General features: G+C 39.2%; 1 protein-coding gene across 1 annotated transcript in view; it reads left to right on the forward strand.

Annotated features, from left to right (window-relative positions):
- The first annotated feature begins 348 nt into the window (after positions 1-348).
- Positions 349-12,803, forward strand: part of LOC107504072 (RUNX family transcription factor 2) — a 64,954-nt gene continuing 52,499 nt past the window's right edge. Inside the window, exon 1 of the mRNA XM_016133053.2 lies at positions 349-513. Within this exon, the coding sequence (XP_015988539.2) occupies positions 349-513 (165 nt within the window). The remainder of the gene's footprint in view (positions 514-12,803) is intronic.

Below are 12,803 nucleotides of genomic sequence, written 5' to 3' on the forward strand. Positions count from 1 at the left end.
GATCTGAAGGTGGAGGAGGGGCTGGCCAGACTCTGTGCTGCTGCTGAAGGGAATTAGCGTGGAGGCCAGCAAACTTTTTCTGTAAAGAGCCAGAAGGTGAACATTTGCGGGTCACAGGACCTCTGTCACAACTTCTCAACTGTGCTGTTACACTGCGAAAGCAGCCACAGACCACGTGTCAGCACGTGAACATGGCTGCGCCCCAATAAAACTTCATTTATGGACATTAAAGTCTGCAATCCATATAATTTTCAAAAATTTTTAGAGGGAAAAGATCAAAGGCAAGAGAAAGCTCAGCAAACAGAAAGAACTTGTTATAGATCACTGAGTGGGAGCAGGAGGTGAGGAATGTGGCTGCAGAAGCTGCAGCCGCTGACGGCTTGGGTTCTCCATGAGCCACCCAAGGATTTGAAGTCGTGGAGCCCGGTCAGCTTAGAAGGAGGTTTAGAAGCGGATGCATTCTGGGACTGCACCAAGATTGGAACCATGGTTCAAAGTGCCGTCAACCAGAAAGTCTGCTTTTAGATTCTTCTGCACTCCCTCAAGTAGAAAAAGCAACACCCAGGAAAACAATGCCCCACCTTGAGAACACCCAAAAGTTAAACGTAACTAACCCACTCGGGCTTGGGTGGGAGAGGTGTACATAAATCACCACGCAAGCAGGGCAGATAGTCTCTGGGATCCTTTCAAAGTCAGCCCAAGGTGTGTCTTCCCTCACTCTTATTATGACACTCCTTGCTGCACGCCTGTCACTTCCACTCTCTGAGTCCATTGCTGCTGCGTTCCTTCAGTCCCACCCACGTCGTCCCCAGCTTTCCTGGTTATCACATCAGATCACTTTGTCTGCATGGCCTGTTACCTTCTCATCCTTATTTTAAATGCTCCCTTGAAGACTTCATAAATAGATGATCATTACTTCCTTAGTTATTTCTTCCCTGCCTTATACCTCCTGGCCGCCCCAGGCTGCAAGTATATACAATGACCTGGACTGGGTAGAGGGAAGATTACATTTATTTTCATTTCATTACGTTTTACTGAAATTAAATGTGTACCTCAATGAAACATGACACATCTCAAAATCTACGCAGTTTGTTTTTGCATACCGAGGGCCTGATCTTGGTTCCTTGCACCTTTTTTCAGGTTTTCTGGATGTGGTGTCTTGGTGCAATACCTGCCTACTTTAACTCCATTGCTCTTCCAACTTCAAGAAGGCTTTCAGTATTTGGAGTTTGAGATCTGATTACTCGGCTCGGGGAAACATTAAGAAGGGATCTCACAGGCATGATTTGCACCTTGCGAACTTGCTTAGAATTTTAAGCAGGGGCTTTTCCAAGTGGACTTGCATCACTGTCCTGGTCTGCAGGCCTAAATTATGAAGCAATTAATATACAGCACATAAAACTGTCCAGTCTGTTTGTTCTTGCTGTCATATCGTCAGTAATGATGGCAGGAACTGACTAATGAACCGGCCCAAGTATCTGTGTACACAGAGAAAGGGAGAGGAAGAAAGGGGGGCGAGCGAGAGAGAGCACGCTTAACAAATATAACTCATATTTCTCCAAGAGCGCGACTCTTCCATTTCCTAATGCTTTTCTCATGAATAGTTCAGGTCTCTCAAAAAAAAAAAAAAAGAAAAAAAAAAAACTTTTATGAAATTTAAGCCCCGTTTCTCATTTCATTGAAAAACCTTTAAGAAAAGCCATTTTTCATACTTAAGACTTTTTCAAATCTCTCCTAACCAGTTACACTCTGTATTGTATCTTTCATAGCTGGCAGACATCCAGCGACAATCCTTAAAAATCCCTTTACAGTTTTAAAGGAAAATACAAGCTCTCATTTACCACTGGATGGAGTCAGAAAATAAAAGCTTAATGCCTTGACAGGCCTGGATATTTTTTTGAGGCCTAAGTCTGATTTATGGCAGTAGCCGGCAAACCAGGCTGGTGAAATATTTGCTGCTGCTCCCAGGGATATGGAAAAATGAAGTGTGAAGTTCTGGGGAGAGCAGGCCACAGCCTTCCAGTCACTAAACACTCCCACCAAGTTGGCAGGGGAACAGAGCCCTGGGCTGCAAGATGAACCTCAAAGGAATAGGGGAGGAGAAAGGGACTGCGCACCGCGTCAAAATACTGCCAAGGCTTAACGCTCGCCATACGCTTTGTGACATGGGGTGGGATTTTGATTGGGGGGTGGGGAGGCGGGTGAGGATGGTTAGGAAGGAAAGACAAGAGAGGAGACATTTTCTTCCTCCTTTCTTTATTTTATTTTCTTTACAACTTCCCCATAGGGGTTTCGTCCAAGTAGAAGAAATTGAGAGCAAGATGGGAATGCAGGAAGTCGCTTAAGCCCCCACCATAAAATCATTTAGATCGAAAAATCTGATCTGGTTAGAGAGAAAGCACTGACTTGCTCCAGGGCTTGCAGCTTCAAGGCAGGAAGGCAAGGCAGACCCACTTCCCCACACCACGCTCCCCAGATCTGAGAGCGTGGGAGCCAGGATTTTCATTCCCATGAAAAGGGAATTTCCTAGAGGTAAAAGCGAGGTGGGTTTTTTCCCCTAGAATTTTCTTGAAGTGAGTCATCACAAACACACATGCCAGGTAAAACACTTGCTGGTTTTTTTTTTTTTTCTCTCCTTTATCTAAAAGTACAAAATTAAATAAATTAACACCCACTGTTTAGATTTGTTTTTAATTTTAGGTTTCTGAAGTAGCATGTGGGATACTGAGGCTTATCGCGAAGGGCTTCGTTCTGCGCTTGGCATCATTCACTAGGAAGATGGGTGGGGCACCTGGAGAAGCAAGGGTTAATCTGCATTGTTTTCTGAAGTGAAAAAGCCCTCTTCTAGGTGATATTTTCAATAAACTAAGGCAAGAAAAAGCAAAGATGGAAAACATGCAACTCATTTTCTCCCCATGCACACTTATCTTCGGAAGATCAATGTCAAAATCTGATTCATTTGAGAACTAAAACGTATCTCTTTATTATTATTTAAAAGTTTTAATAACAGCATCTCTATCTGCCAAATAGAGATTTAAGTCTCTGTGAAGTTTTCGGTCAGTTAAAGTCGGCTCAGTCATTACAGAAATGTTTACACCCGTGTGCAGTCATCCCCCTATTCCTCTCTAAATCACTAATAAAGACACCTACTCTCACTCAAACAGACTCTCCCAGACTCACTTTAACACCCCCACAAAAACGGCTTCAGTGATTTACTCCCTTATCATCACTTTAGACTTAGAGATAATTCGACTCAATAAACATTCATCGGTGCCTACTATGTATAAGGTACTGTTGAGCTATGGAGGAGTTCGAGGGGAGTTAGGGGTGGAATACAAAAACAAGATTCTTGTCCCAGACCTCAAGATGTTTGCAGTTTAATGGAGGGGGGAACTGATCTTTGATCCATTTCCCTTTCAGTACAATATATACTTTAAAAATAATAAAATGTGCTTTTTCCCCTCCCACATTGGCAGAAGAAAAGAAAATGGAGACCTAGATAAACGAAAGGACTTACTTCCTCAATGCCACCAACAGCAACGCAAATATGATTAAACTTGTGGAATGTGCAGGGCTTAGGCCTAGCAATCCCGGTACCTTATCTCTTTGAACCCTGACCACCCACAGAGAGGCTCCTCATTCTACAGATGAGGAAACCAAGGCCCAGGGTGGCTGTGTAATTTATCTGAGATCACAGAGCAAGGAAGTGTGAGGCAGAAATTCCACCGCTCTTCCAGAGCCCCCTTAGTCTCTCCACAGAGCCGAGACTGAAACTTTGGTCTCCTGTCTCCTGCTGCAGTGCTTTTCCTATCTGTCTCTAGTCCCCAAACCTATGATGATGAGGTGGAATTTGAAAGAAAAACATACGATGTTTTACCTTTTTGTTTATTTTGAAGGGGCTATGGGTAATGAGTTTGTGGTGTACTTTGCTGACTGTTTTTGTTTATTTGGAAGCACCTAGATTTCAGCCTTAAGGAGGTTTGTAAATACTTGAAGAAAATTTGAATATGATCATTTCTATGCCATAGTTCTTGAACAAACTCTCTTTGGGGAAACTGAGAAATCCAGGGCACGTTCAAGGTGACCAGACCTCCAGGGCGGCTGCCCTGGTGCTGGTAAGTGACATGCTGAAAGAGATCATCAAACACTGACTTTCTTCAGTGGCAACTACCACACACATACAGGCCTTGAAACACACACTTGTAGTTCAAATATTTCAGTGAATGTCCTGGCTTTCCTCCACCACTAAAATGAAAGCGAAGGTGAAATCATTTGGGGGCCACTAGAGTAGAATTCTCACCCTTGATAGCTGGCCATAGATTTAAATGTCTCACAGGAGACCCAATTAAACATTAGTGAGATCCCAATTCACTGAAGGATCATATTTTCTGGCCATTTTCATCACTCACACTTCCTAGCAATTTAACAATGAGTTTAGGATATGACCTCTTACCTCAGGCACCCCTCCCACCTCTTTTATTTCATTTTATTTTAGATCTGGAATCTAGATGGCTCAAGTGTCTGGAAATGCCATAGGCAGAGTTTTCGAAACAGTAACCGGTTACTCTCTCTGCATACCTTGACTGCTATGATATGAAGTTATCACAAATAAGGGCTAAAAAGGGTCTCCATATTTGTTGATAATGATACAAAGACAAAGAAGCAGACAAAGCACTGTGGCTCACGCACCAAAAATTTGTTGAACAAATAAATGAATGAGTGAAAAGGTGACACCTCTTGCTAGTGACGGCTGGAGTAATAGAGGCAGATGGTGGCATAGTAGGTTCTTCTTGCTTCTTGCCCCAGAAAGAAACTCATCTTGTGTGCTTGATCAAGAACAGCCATCTTTACACTGCAGAATGCATCCTTCTAGGGTATTGGAAGATTTTCTGGGGGTTATGCAAATGCAGATGACTTTAACAGCATTGCGCTTCAGATTCTTAATTTCCACTGCTCTTTTTTCTAAACTAAAGCTCACCAGCCTGAGAACACACCTCTGGTTTTGCTTTTCCATCACCCTTTTACAACTTCCCTTCTCATACTTTTTATTTTTTATTTTATTTGTTTTAGTTATATACATATTTTTATTCTTTTTCTGCTGCCACTGAGTTTCCTATCTTTCATCCAAGATCCTCATGATCTTACTTTCTTTAAAAAGAAAAATTATTTATTTGTTTATTTATTTATTTTACTTTTTATTTTTCAATAGAGTTTCACACTTTTAAATTAAGAGGCATCCTCTCATCATCCTAACCTTGCTATAGAGCATCGCCCCAGTGTCTAAATAGCTTCTGGGTATCTAAATAATGAAATAATTTGAGAAGGCATTTCTCCCAAAGGAGAATCCTGGGAGAACAAAGCAAAGATCTCTGAAGAGAAATATTGAAATGGTACTGAGCTCAATTTTCTTCCATGACAAACTCACGACAAGTCTTCGCATATATACGTATATATCTACCACAACTATCTATCTACCCCACCCATCCGTCTAGTAGAATGACAATTCAGAAATGACTTAGTTGTCATGGAGACGCATATTAACACACTTATTTGAATTGAAAATTGAAATAAAAATTTCTCTGTGAGAAAGTGAGTCTGATTTGGCTAATTAAAGTGGTAATGAGAACTGTTTGTTACTTAGCTCAGATGGCAGACTTTTCCTGTAAATGGAATAACCTAAATCTATTGCAACAAGGTTTTGATGAAATATAGCTAAAAACACAAGTACAGTACATAAATCGCCAGATGGTACATCCTTTATAACTATTTAAATGCCCGATGGTGAAATTTAGATGTCTTAAAAATGTAGTTAAAATTATTTGGGGCATACACACAAAAATCCACTCAAAGACCCCTGGTTTAGAGAAAGTTTGGAGGCATAGAAAAGGAGGAAACTCATTAATAGGTAGAAAGGAGCCTTGGAATTAGAAAAACACTCTCAAAATTGCAGAAATCTGAAAAGAGGTGGAAAAAGGTTAAAAGGATTCAGAGACCCTGAGAGAGAAGATACTGCTGCCTGCACTTGGGGATGAATTTGTCTGGCATTGCACGATATTGGTGAGCTGTCCGATCTAGAATGAGAATATCCATACCACTCAGGTGTATTTGTTTTGTCCATCAGAACACTCTGGAATTTAATTTCCTTTATACCAAATTTTACTTTAAGATTATCAGGTAATCAGAACATATGTACAAAAATCATGAACATGTTAGGTTTTTGTTTTTGTTTTAAGCTAGTTAAAAGTCCTACTAAAAAGTCATGGTTGTTACATATGTATTTGGCTGAATATCCAATAATAGGGCATGACTCTACATATATATTAAGTAGGTGACTCTGAAGCATTTGGGGCAATGGAGTGGCGGATACCAGTAGGCCAAACTCCCCACAAAAGCATCTATGCTGAGGTACCTTACAAAGAAAGCACTTCGTAAAACAGATACATTTTTAAGAAGCTGCGAGAAGTGGCCAACGCACTGCAAAAGATGTGCGATTTACTGCCGATGTTATGCCAGAGATAGCTGTGTTTAGCTGCCTAATTTACTGCTATCTGGCCTCTGCTACACCCCCATTAATCTGTCAGCCGAATGAGCTCTAATTATGCATCTTGTAACCTGGTGCGCTGTGGCACACTGTATTCGAGTGGGAATAGATCTTCAAGATTTACTGCACATATACCGATAATCTTCCCAGGTCTCCAAGCTGGGGGTGAGCGGGGGTGGGAATCTGCCTCCTCGCAGTTACTGAGTGAGTATGCCATTAGAGGCAAAGTGAAGCAGATGGGCATGGCAGAAAAAGCTGCAATTTTCAGTTAGTGATTCATTATACTCTTAACTTGACAATATGCAAAATATATTTTAGCATGATACTTTCATATGTATGGGCAATCTATAGCCTAGAATATATAGTATGTATCATCAGTTTGTTTGAGGGGTTGGTAGAAGCTCATTCCTTCCACTGCCAATTCGACTGCTTCATATGCTCTGAACCCTTTTGTGGCTGGCCTATTTTCTGGATGGATGTGGCAGTGAGGAGGGGAAAAGGAAAGGCTTAAGAGGGAATTGCCTTTTATTATGGATCGGCTTCTATTACCTAGGTCATCTACTTGAATCCCAATCAAAATCCTCCAAGGTATACACTGTAATCTCTATTTTAGAAATGAAGAAAACAGTTATAGGGAGGCTCAGACTCTTTGTCTCTGCCTCTGCCTCTCTCTCTCTCTCCCCCGCGCGCACGCGCGCGGGTGTGTGTGTGTGTGTGTGTGTGTGTGTGTGTGTGTGTGTTTTGGACGTATGCAATGCCACAGCCTCCAACTCCTTAGGAAAGATGAACGCATCTGATTTTGAGAAAGTCATCTATACTTCCTATTCCTAGAACAGGCTTTGTGGATTTCTGATTGTGTTTCGATTTGTACTGCTGGCTTCCTCTCTACCACCCATCTACCAGAAGGCTGTGGACATAAGTCAGATAATGCCTATAAGAGGCTTCGATCCCTTGGAAGGAAGTCGTCCACACGCAAATACTGGGCACTATAAAAATTCTGTGTGTGTTCATAGCCCCATCCATTCTCAAGTTACCTGAGACAGGCCCAGATGAGGAAGAACATCTCCGGCTGCTGCTGTGTTCACTTTTTCTGAGGTAGACAGTTGTAGTGGATTGACTTCGCACTGCCATATCACCTCAAATATCTTTGTGGGAAGCAAAAAAAAATCTGTTTCACAAACACTTTGATTCACTTTTCGTATTTTTTCCTTGCCGTTTATCCCTAACCTAACTAGTGTCATAGCAGGGACTTCAGATATTGCAAATTTGACTTTCAAAAAGGTCACGTGCAGGCTCGTTTTCAATTTCGGTATAAAATCTCATTTGCTTTCAGTATGATTTCCTTTAAGCTCACCTTGGCTTTGCTGGCATAGAAAGCAAAGGATTTTTCACTTCATTGCAGTTCTATGGTCTAAATAAAAAAAAAGTTTAAGACCCTGGAGTCTGATCGGGACTCCGGACAGGCTCTCAGCCACTGGTGGAAAGGAATCTTTAAATGACCCGAAACATACAGGACCGTGGGTTTCATGCGCTACCCTCAAATTCTCTGCCAGCAGCCCCCTGAGCTCCATGTGACCACATCGGAAACCAAGTTCTTTAAACAGAAAATGTAACCACGATAAGTTGTGTCATTTTGGTGATATATCTCTCAAAATATTATAAACTGGGTAGCTGAATTTTTCATTGCCTTAGAGATGTCCACAGCCAGAGATCTAAGGATAGAAAGTTCATGTCTCTCTCCATTAAGAAATTTAATTCACATTTTACTCGGTCTCAGCCTTTGATTAATACTCTGGATACATCATGCAGCAGTCCTTAGGATTATGAAAAGTGATTTGTCTAATCTGCGTGTCAGTCTCCTTTGGGGTCTATGTAGGAAAAAAGAAACAAAAAACCAACACTCTGTAGCTATTGATTTCATAGCATTTGCTTAGCGTTTGCCTTTACATTCCGGCCAAGTCAAGTGGATAAAAAGCAATTTGATCCATGGAGTGTGGTGAGAGTGTTGTCACCATCTACAGAACCAATTCATCTGGAGGATTTCATGTTGCACATATCAACACTGGAAGTGGGTTTTAATGAAATCTCTAGCAAAATGAAGTTAATATAAAAATGAGTGTAAAAACATATGCTTTTGGTTCCAGCTGGCTGGTGGAGGTACAGTCAAGGTTGCACAGGATTTAGGTCCCCGACTTCAGACCCTTGGCCCCAAGGAATAAACTTTAGATGATCTGAGTGAATGCTAGGCTGAAGGACGATTCGAAGGACAAAAGTGTCTTGCCTGTCCTAAACTTGTGTTCTCTGAATGTGAGCGAGCCCTCCTCTCATTGGCTTTTCCTGTCTCGGTACCCTTTGACTTATTTCTCCACCAATGCAAAACTCAACCTCTTTGCCTTTTTGTCCACAAATCGAACTTCCCCTCATCTCAGTTGATATTCTCTCAGAATATCTCAGATATTCTCTCCTTCTTCCAAAGTGATGGTTAGCCAGCCTGATGTGTACATCTATTTAAATAGACATACTCAAGCGGATGTATACGTTTTATCAGTCACATTCTGCAGACTATACCTTACCTCAAAGTATTAAATCAAGTCAGTTTTCATGGTCAGGCAGATATGCTGGAACAAGTGGGACTTTTACACAGACCTGTATTAGAACTCACATGGCAGTGGCCTATTTCCTCTACACAGGGGTTTGGCTCTGCTTGGAGGGGTGTATCATGCTAGAGTCTTGCTTTAATTAGTTACATGAATGAGAGAGATATTTGGACATACCATAGATGAGCAGTAGATGCAGCTCAGGTGCTGGTGGGATTGGATGGGGAGGTTGTCATTCTAATCTGGGAAGTACAGACAAGGCTGAGTCTTGGGAAGTCACACCTTGCCTTCACCTAAGCTATAAATTAAAGAGTCTTAAAAACAATGAGGTATTGCAAAATGAGATCACGTAACCTATTGGGCAACAACCTTTAACACCTCAGGAATCCTTGAAAGGCTCAAGATTTTCATGATAAAATAGAAATGCACTGTCTATTGTTTTGCTTTGCTTTTTTCCCTTCAGCAAAAATAATAATCAAGTGTTTATTAGCAAACATTGATAACACTTTATCTATTATATATTGTTATTTTATCTCCTTTCTAGACCAAATACTTCCAAATATTAAAGTCTCTCAATTTATATTTCTAAATTTTTAATTATTTTTATTTATTTTCTCAGGGCTCTTTCTATATTCCCCACTTTATTTTAGCTAGATGACATCCAAGTTGAGGGAAAACATTGAACTATGTCTGACACTAGGCCTTACAATCTGTAGTTTGTGTTTGAATCCTACCTCCACCACTTACAAATGAAGATGTTTCTGAGCCTCAGCTTTCACAGCCTCAGAATGAGCATGGCTAGGCCTCCCTCCCTCCCAACAATTGCCATTAGGATTAAATTTGAAATATGGTAGCATGTTGCTTAGCTCTTGGAATATGGGTTGTACATAATAAAAACAGTCTGTACCTGTATCATGACCAAAACAGACAATGTTACCTGAACTATAAAGATGATGGTTTTCACTGCTATTCTTATTTGTCAAGATGTACAAAATTTTCCAAGATGGCATGTCTATAAAAAGTGTCTTTAAAGATTAAGAAAAGACACAGATTCAGGTATAGAGCTCTCAAAGCACTGCACTGCTCTTGAGAAATATGAGTCATGACTCTCAATGAGTAATTTAACCTCTCTGAAACCAAGTTTCCTCATCAATAGACTAGAAATAATAATACCATTATCTCATAGTATTGTGAAGATTAAGTGAGGTACAATATAGAGACTTATAGAACTTTTGAAAAGGTGGAATGAGGAAGCTTGTCAAACACTTTCCCTAAATAAAACTGAACAAATATAAAAAACACTGATTTTAGGACTCTGAAAAATCAACTGAAGACATACAACAAGTTGAGAAGTATATCAATACGAACTATTGAACCCTGGTTAAGAACAAAGGGAATCGATGGCATTTTAGACGTGGTCTGCTCCCACCCCCTACTCTTTATCTCGGTTCCATCAGTACAGCAGTTCTACCAGGCAGTGCAAGCCATGAAAGCCAGCACGTTTGCTGCTGGACGAGGCTGAATTATTTTGGAGTAGAACGCAGAAAACCTATGAAAATATTAATAATCTTGGTGGCAAATGAATAGAGAAGACCAGCATTGCAGTTATCCTGAGATTTCAGTCCTAGATGGGGCAAGCAAAACACAGGCAGACTTGTCAAAAATTAATAGTGATATTCAAGGAGTGAGATAGCCATAGTAAATGTTGATATCATCCTTGGAGGTCTGGAAGGCTGCACACAGATGTAAGGCTGTGTGTATACCCAAGAGTGACCAATTGTTCATATATCTCTGGCTGAACATGAGGCACAGGAAGCCAGGCCACGTAAAAAAAAAAAAAAAAAAAAAAAGGAGAGAGAGAGATAGAGAAAATAAAGAACCCCAAACACCTGAGCACATACATCAATGGCTACATACTGCAGAGAAACAGACATCATAGAAATAGTCTAAGGAAGTTATTAAATAAGCAAGCAACCAACCAAGCAGCAACAACAACCCCTAGAGAGAAGAAATTAGAATTCAGATGCTATAATATTTTGAATGAAATGTTCAGTTTTCAGCAAAAAATTACAAGACATGCAGAGTAACAGGAAAACATGATCCTTACATAGAAAAAAATTAAAGCAGCCAAAATAAGCTGTCTTTGAGGAAACCCAAATTTTGGACCTAGCAGAAAAAGACTTCAAAGCAGATATTATAAACACATTCAAAGAACTAAAAAAAGAAAAAATGTTTAGATAATTAAAAGGATGATGATGACACATTGAATAGAGAATATCTATAAAGAGATAAATTATATAAAATAATCGAACTGTAATTCTGGAGCTGGAAAGTATAATAAATGAAATGAAAAATTTACTAGAATCCTTCAGAAGTAGATTAGAGATAGGAGTAGCAAGAATCAGCAAACTTGAAGATAGATTAACAGAAATATTCTAATCTGAAGAATGGAAAGAAAGCAACATGACAAAAAAAGTAAACAGAGACTCAGAGATCTGTGAGATTTTATTAAACATACCAGCATATGTATAATTTGAACCTCAGAAGAAGCAAGAGAGAAGAGGCAGAAAAAGCATTTAAAGAAATAGTTATTGTAAAGTCCAAAAATTTGATTAAAAAGTTTAATTTAAAAATCCAAGAAGCTCAACAAATTCAAGTCATATAGGAAAAAAGAGAGTTACATCTAGATATTGTTGAAAGACAAAGACAAAAACTTGAAAGCAACAAGAGAAAACAATGCATCACAAACACAAGAACAACAATATGATTAAACTTGAATTTCCATCAGAAACATTGCAAGTCAGAAGGTGAATGGATAACATATTCAAAGGACTGAAAGAAAAAAAAAGTTAACCAAGAATATTATATCGAACAAAACTGGCTTTCAAAAGTGAAAGTGAATTAAACATCTTCCCAGTAAACAAATACTGAGAGAGTTCATTGCTAGAAAATCTATAAGAAATATTGAAGTCCTTTGAGCTGAAAGGAAATGACACCAGAGAGTAACTTGAATCCACATGAAGAAATAAAGAACATTGGAAAAGGTAATTATGTAGGTAAATGTAGAAGACTATATTATATATCTTACTATTTTCTTCTTATATCAGATTTAAAACATAATTGCATAGAACAACACTTATAAACTGTTCTTCTGGGCTTATAACATATAAAGATGGAATATATATGAGAAGAGTAGAAAATAAGAGAGGACGTAGTGGAGCTATAAAGGAGCTATAAACTTCACTACTGCGTTGGAATCAAGTTAGTATTAATCCAAAGTGGATTTTGATAAACTAAGACATAAACTATATTCTCTGGAGTGACAATTAAGAAAATAATTTAAAAATCTAAGAAAGAAATTAAAATGGCACACTAGAAAATATATATTTGACACAAAGAAGATAGTAAAGGAGGAACAGATAAATTAAAAAGAGAATGATACATATAGAAAACAAAAAGAACACGACAGACATAAATCCAAGTATATTAGTGATTGCATTAAAAGTAAATGGATTAAACACTTCAATCAAAAAAGTGCAGGTTGTTGATTGGATAAAAATATGAGATTTAACTATGCACTATCCAGAAGAGATGCACTTTAGATTCAAAGACACAAATAGGTTGAAAATAAAAAGATGGAAGAAGATATACCATAGAAATAGTAA

Source organism: Rousettus aegyptiacus, unplaced genomic scaffold, assembly GCF_014176215.1.
Source record: "Rousettus aegyptiacus isolate mRouAeg1 unplaced genomic scaffold, mRouAeg1.p scaffold_m13_p_1, whole genome shotgun sequence".
Taxonomy (NCBI): Eukaryota; Metazoa; Chordata; class Mammalia; order Chiroptera; family Pteropodidae; genus Rousettus; species Rousettus aegyptiacus.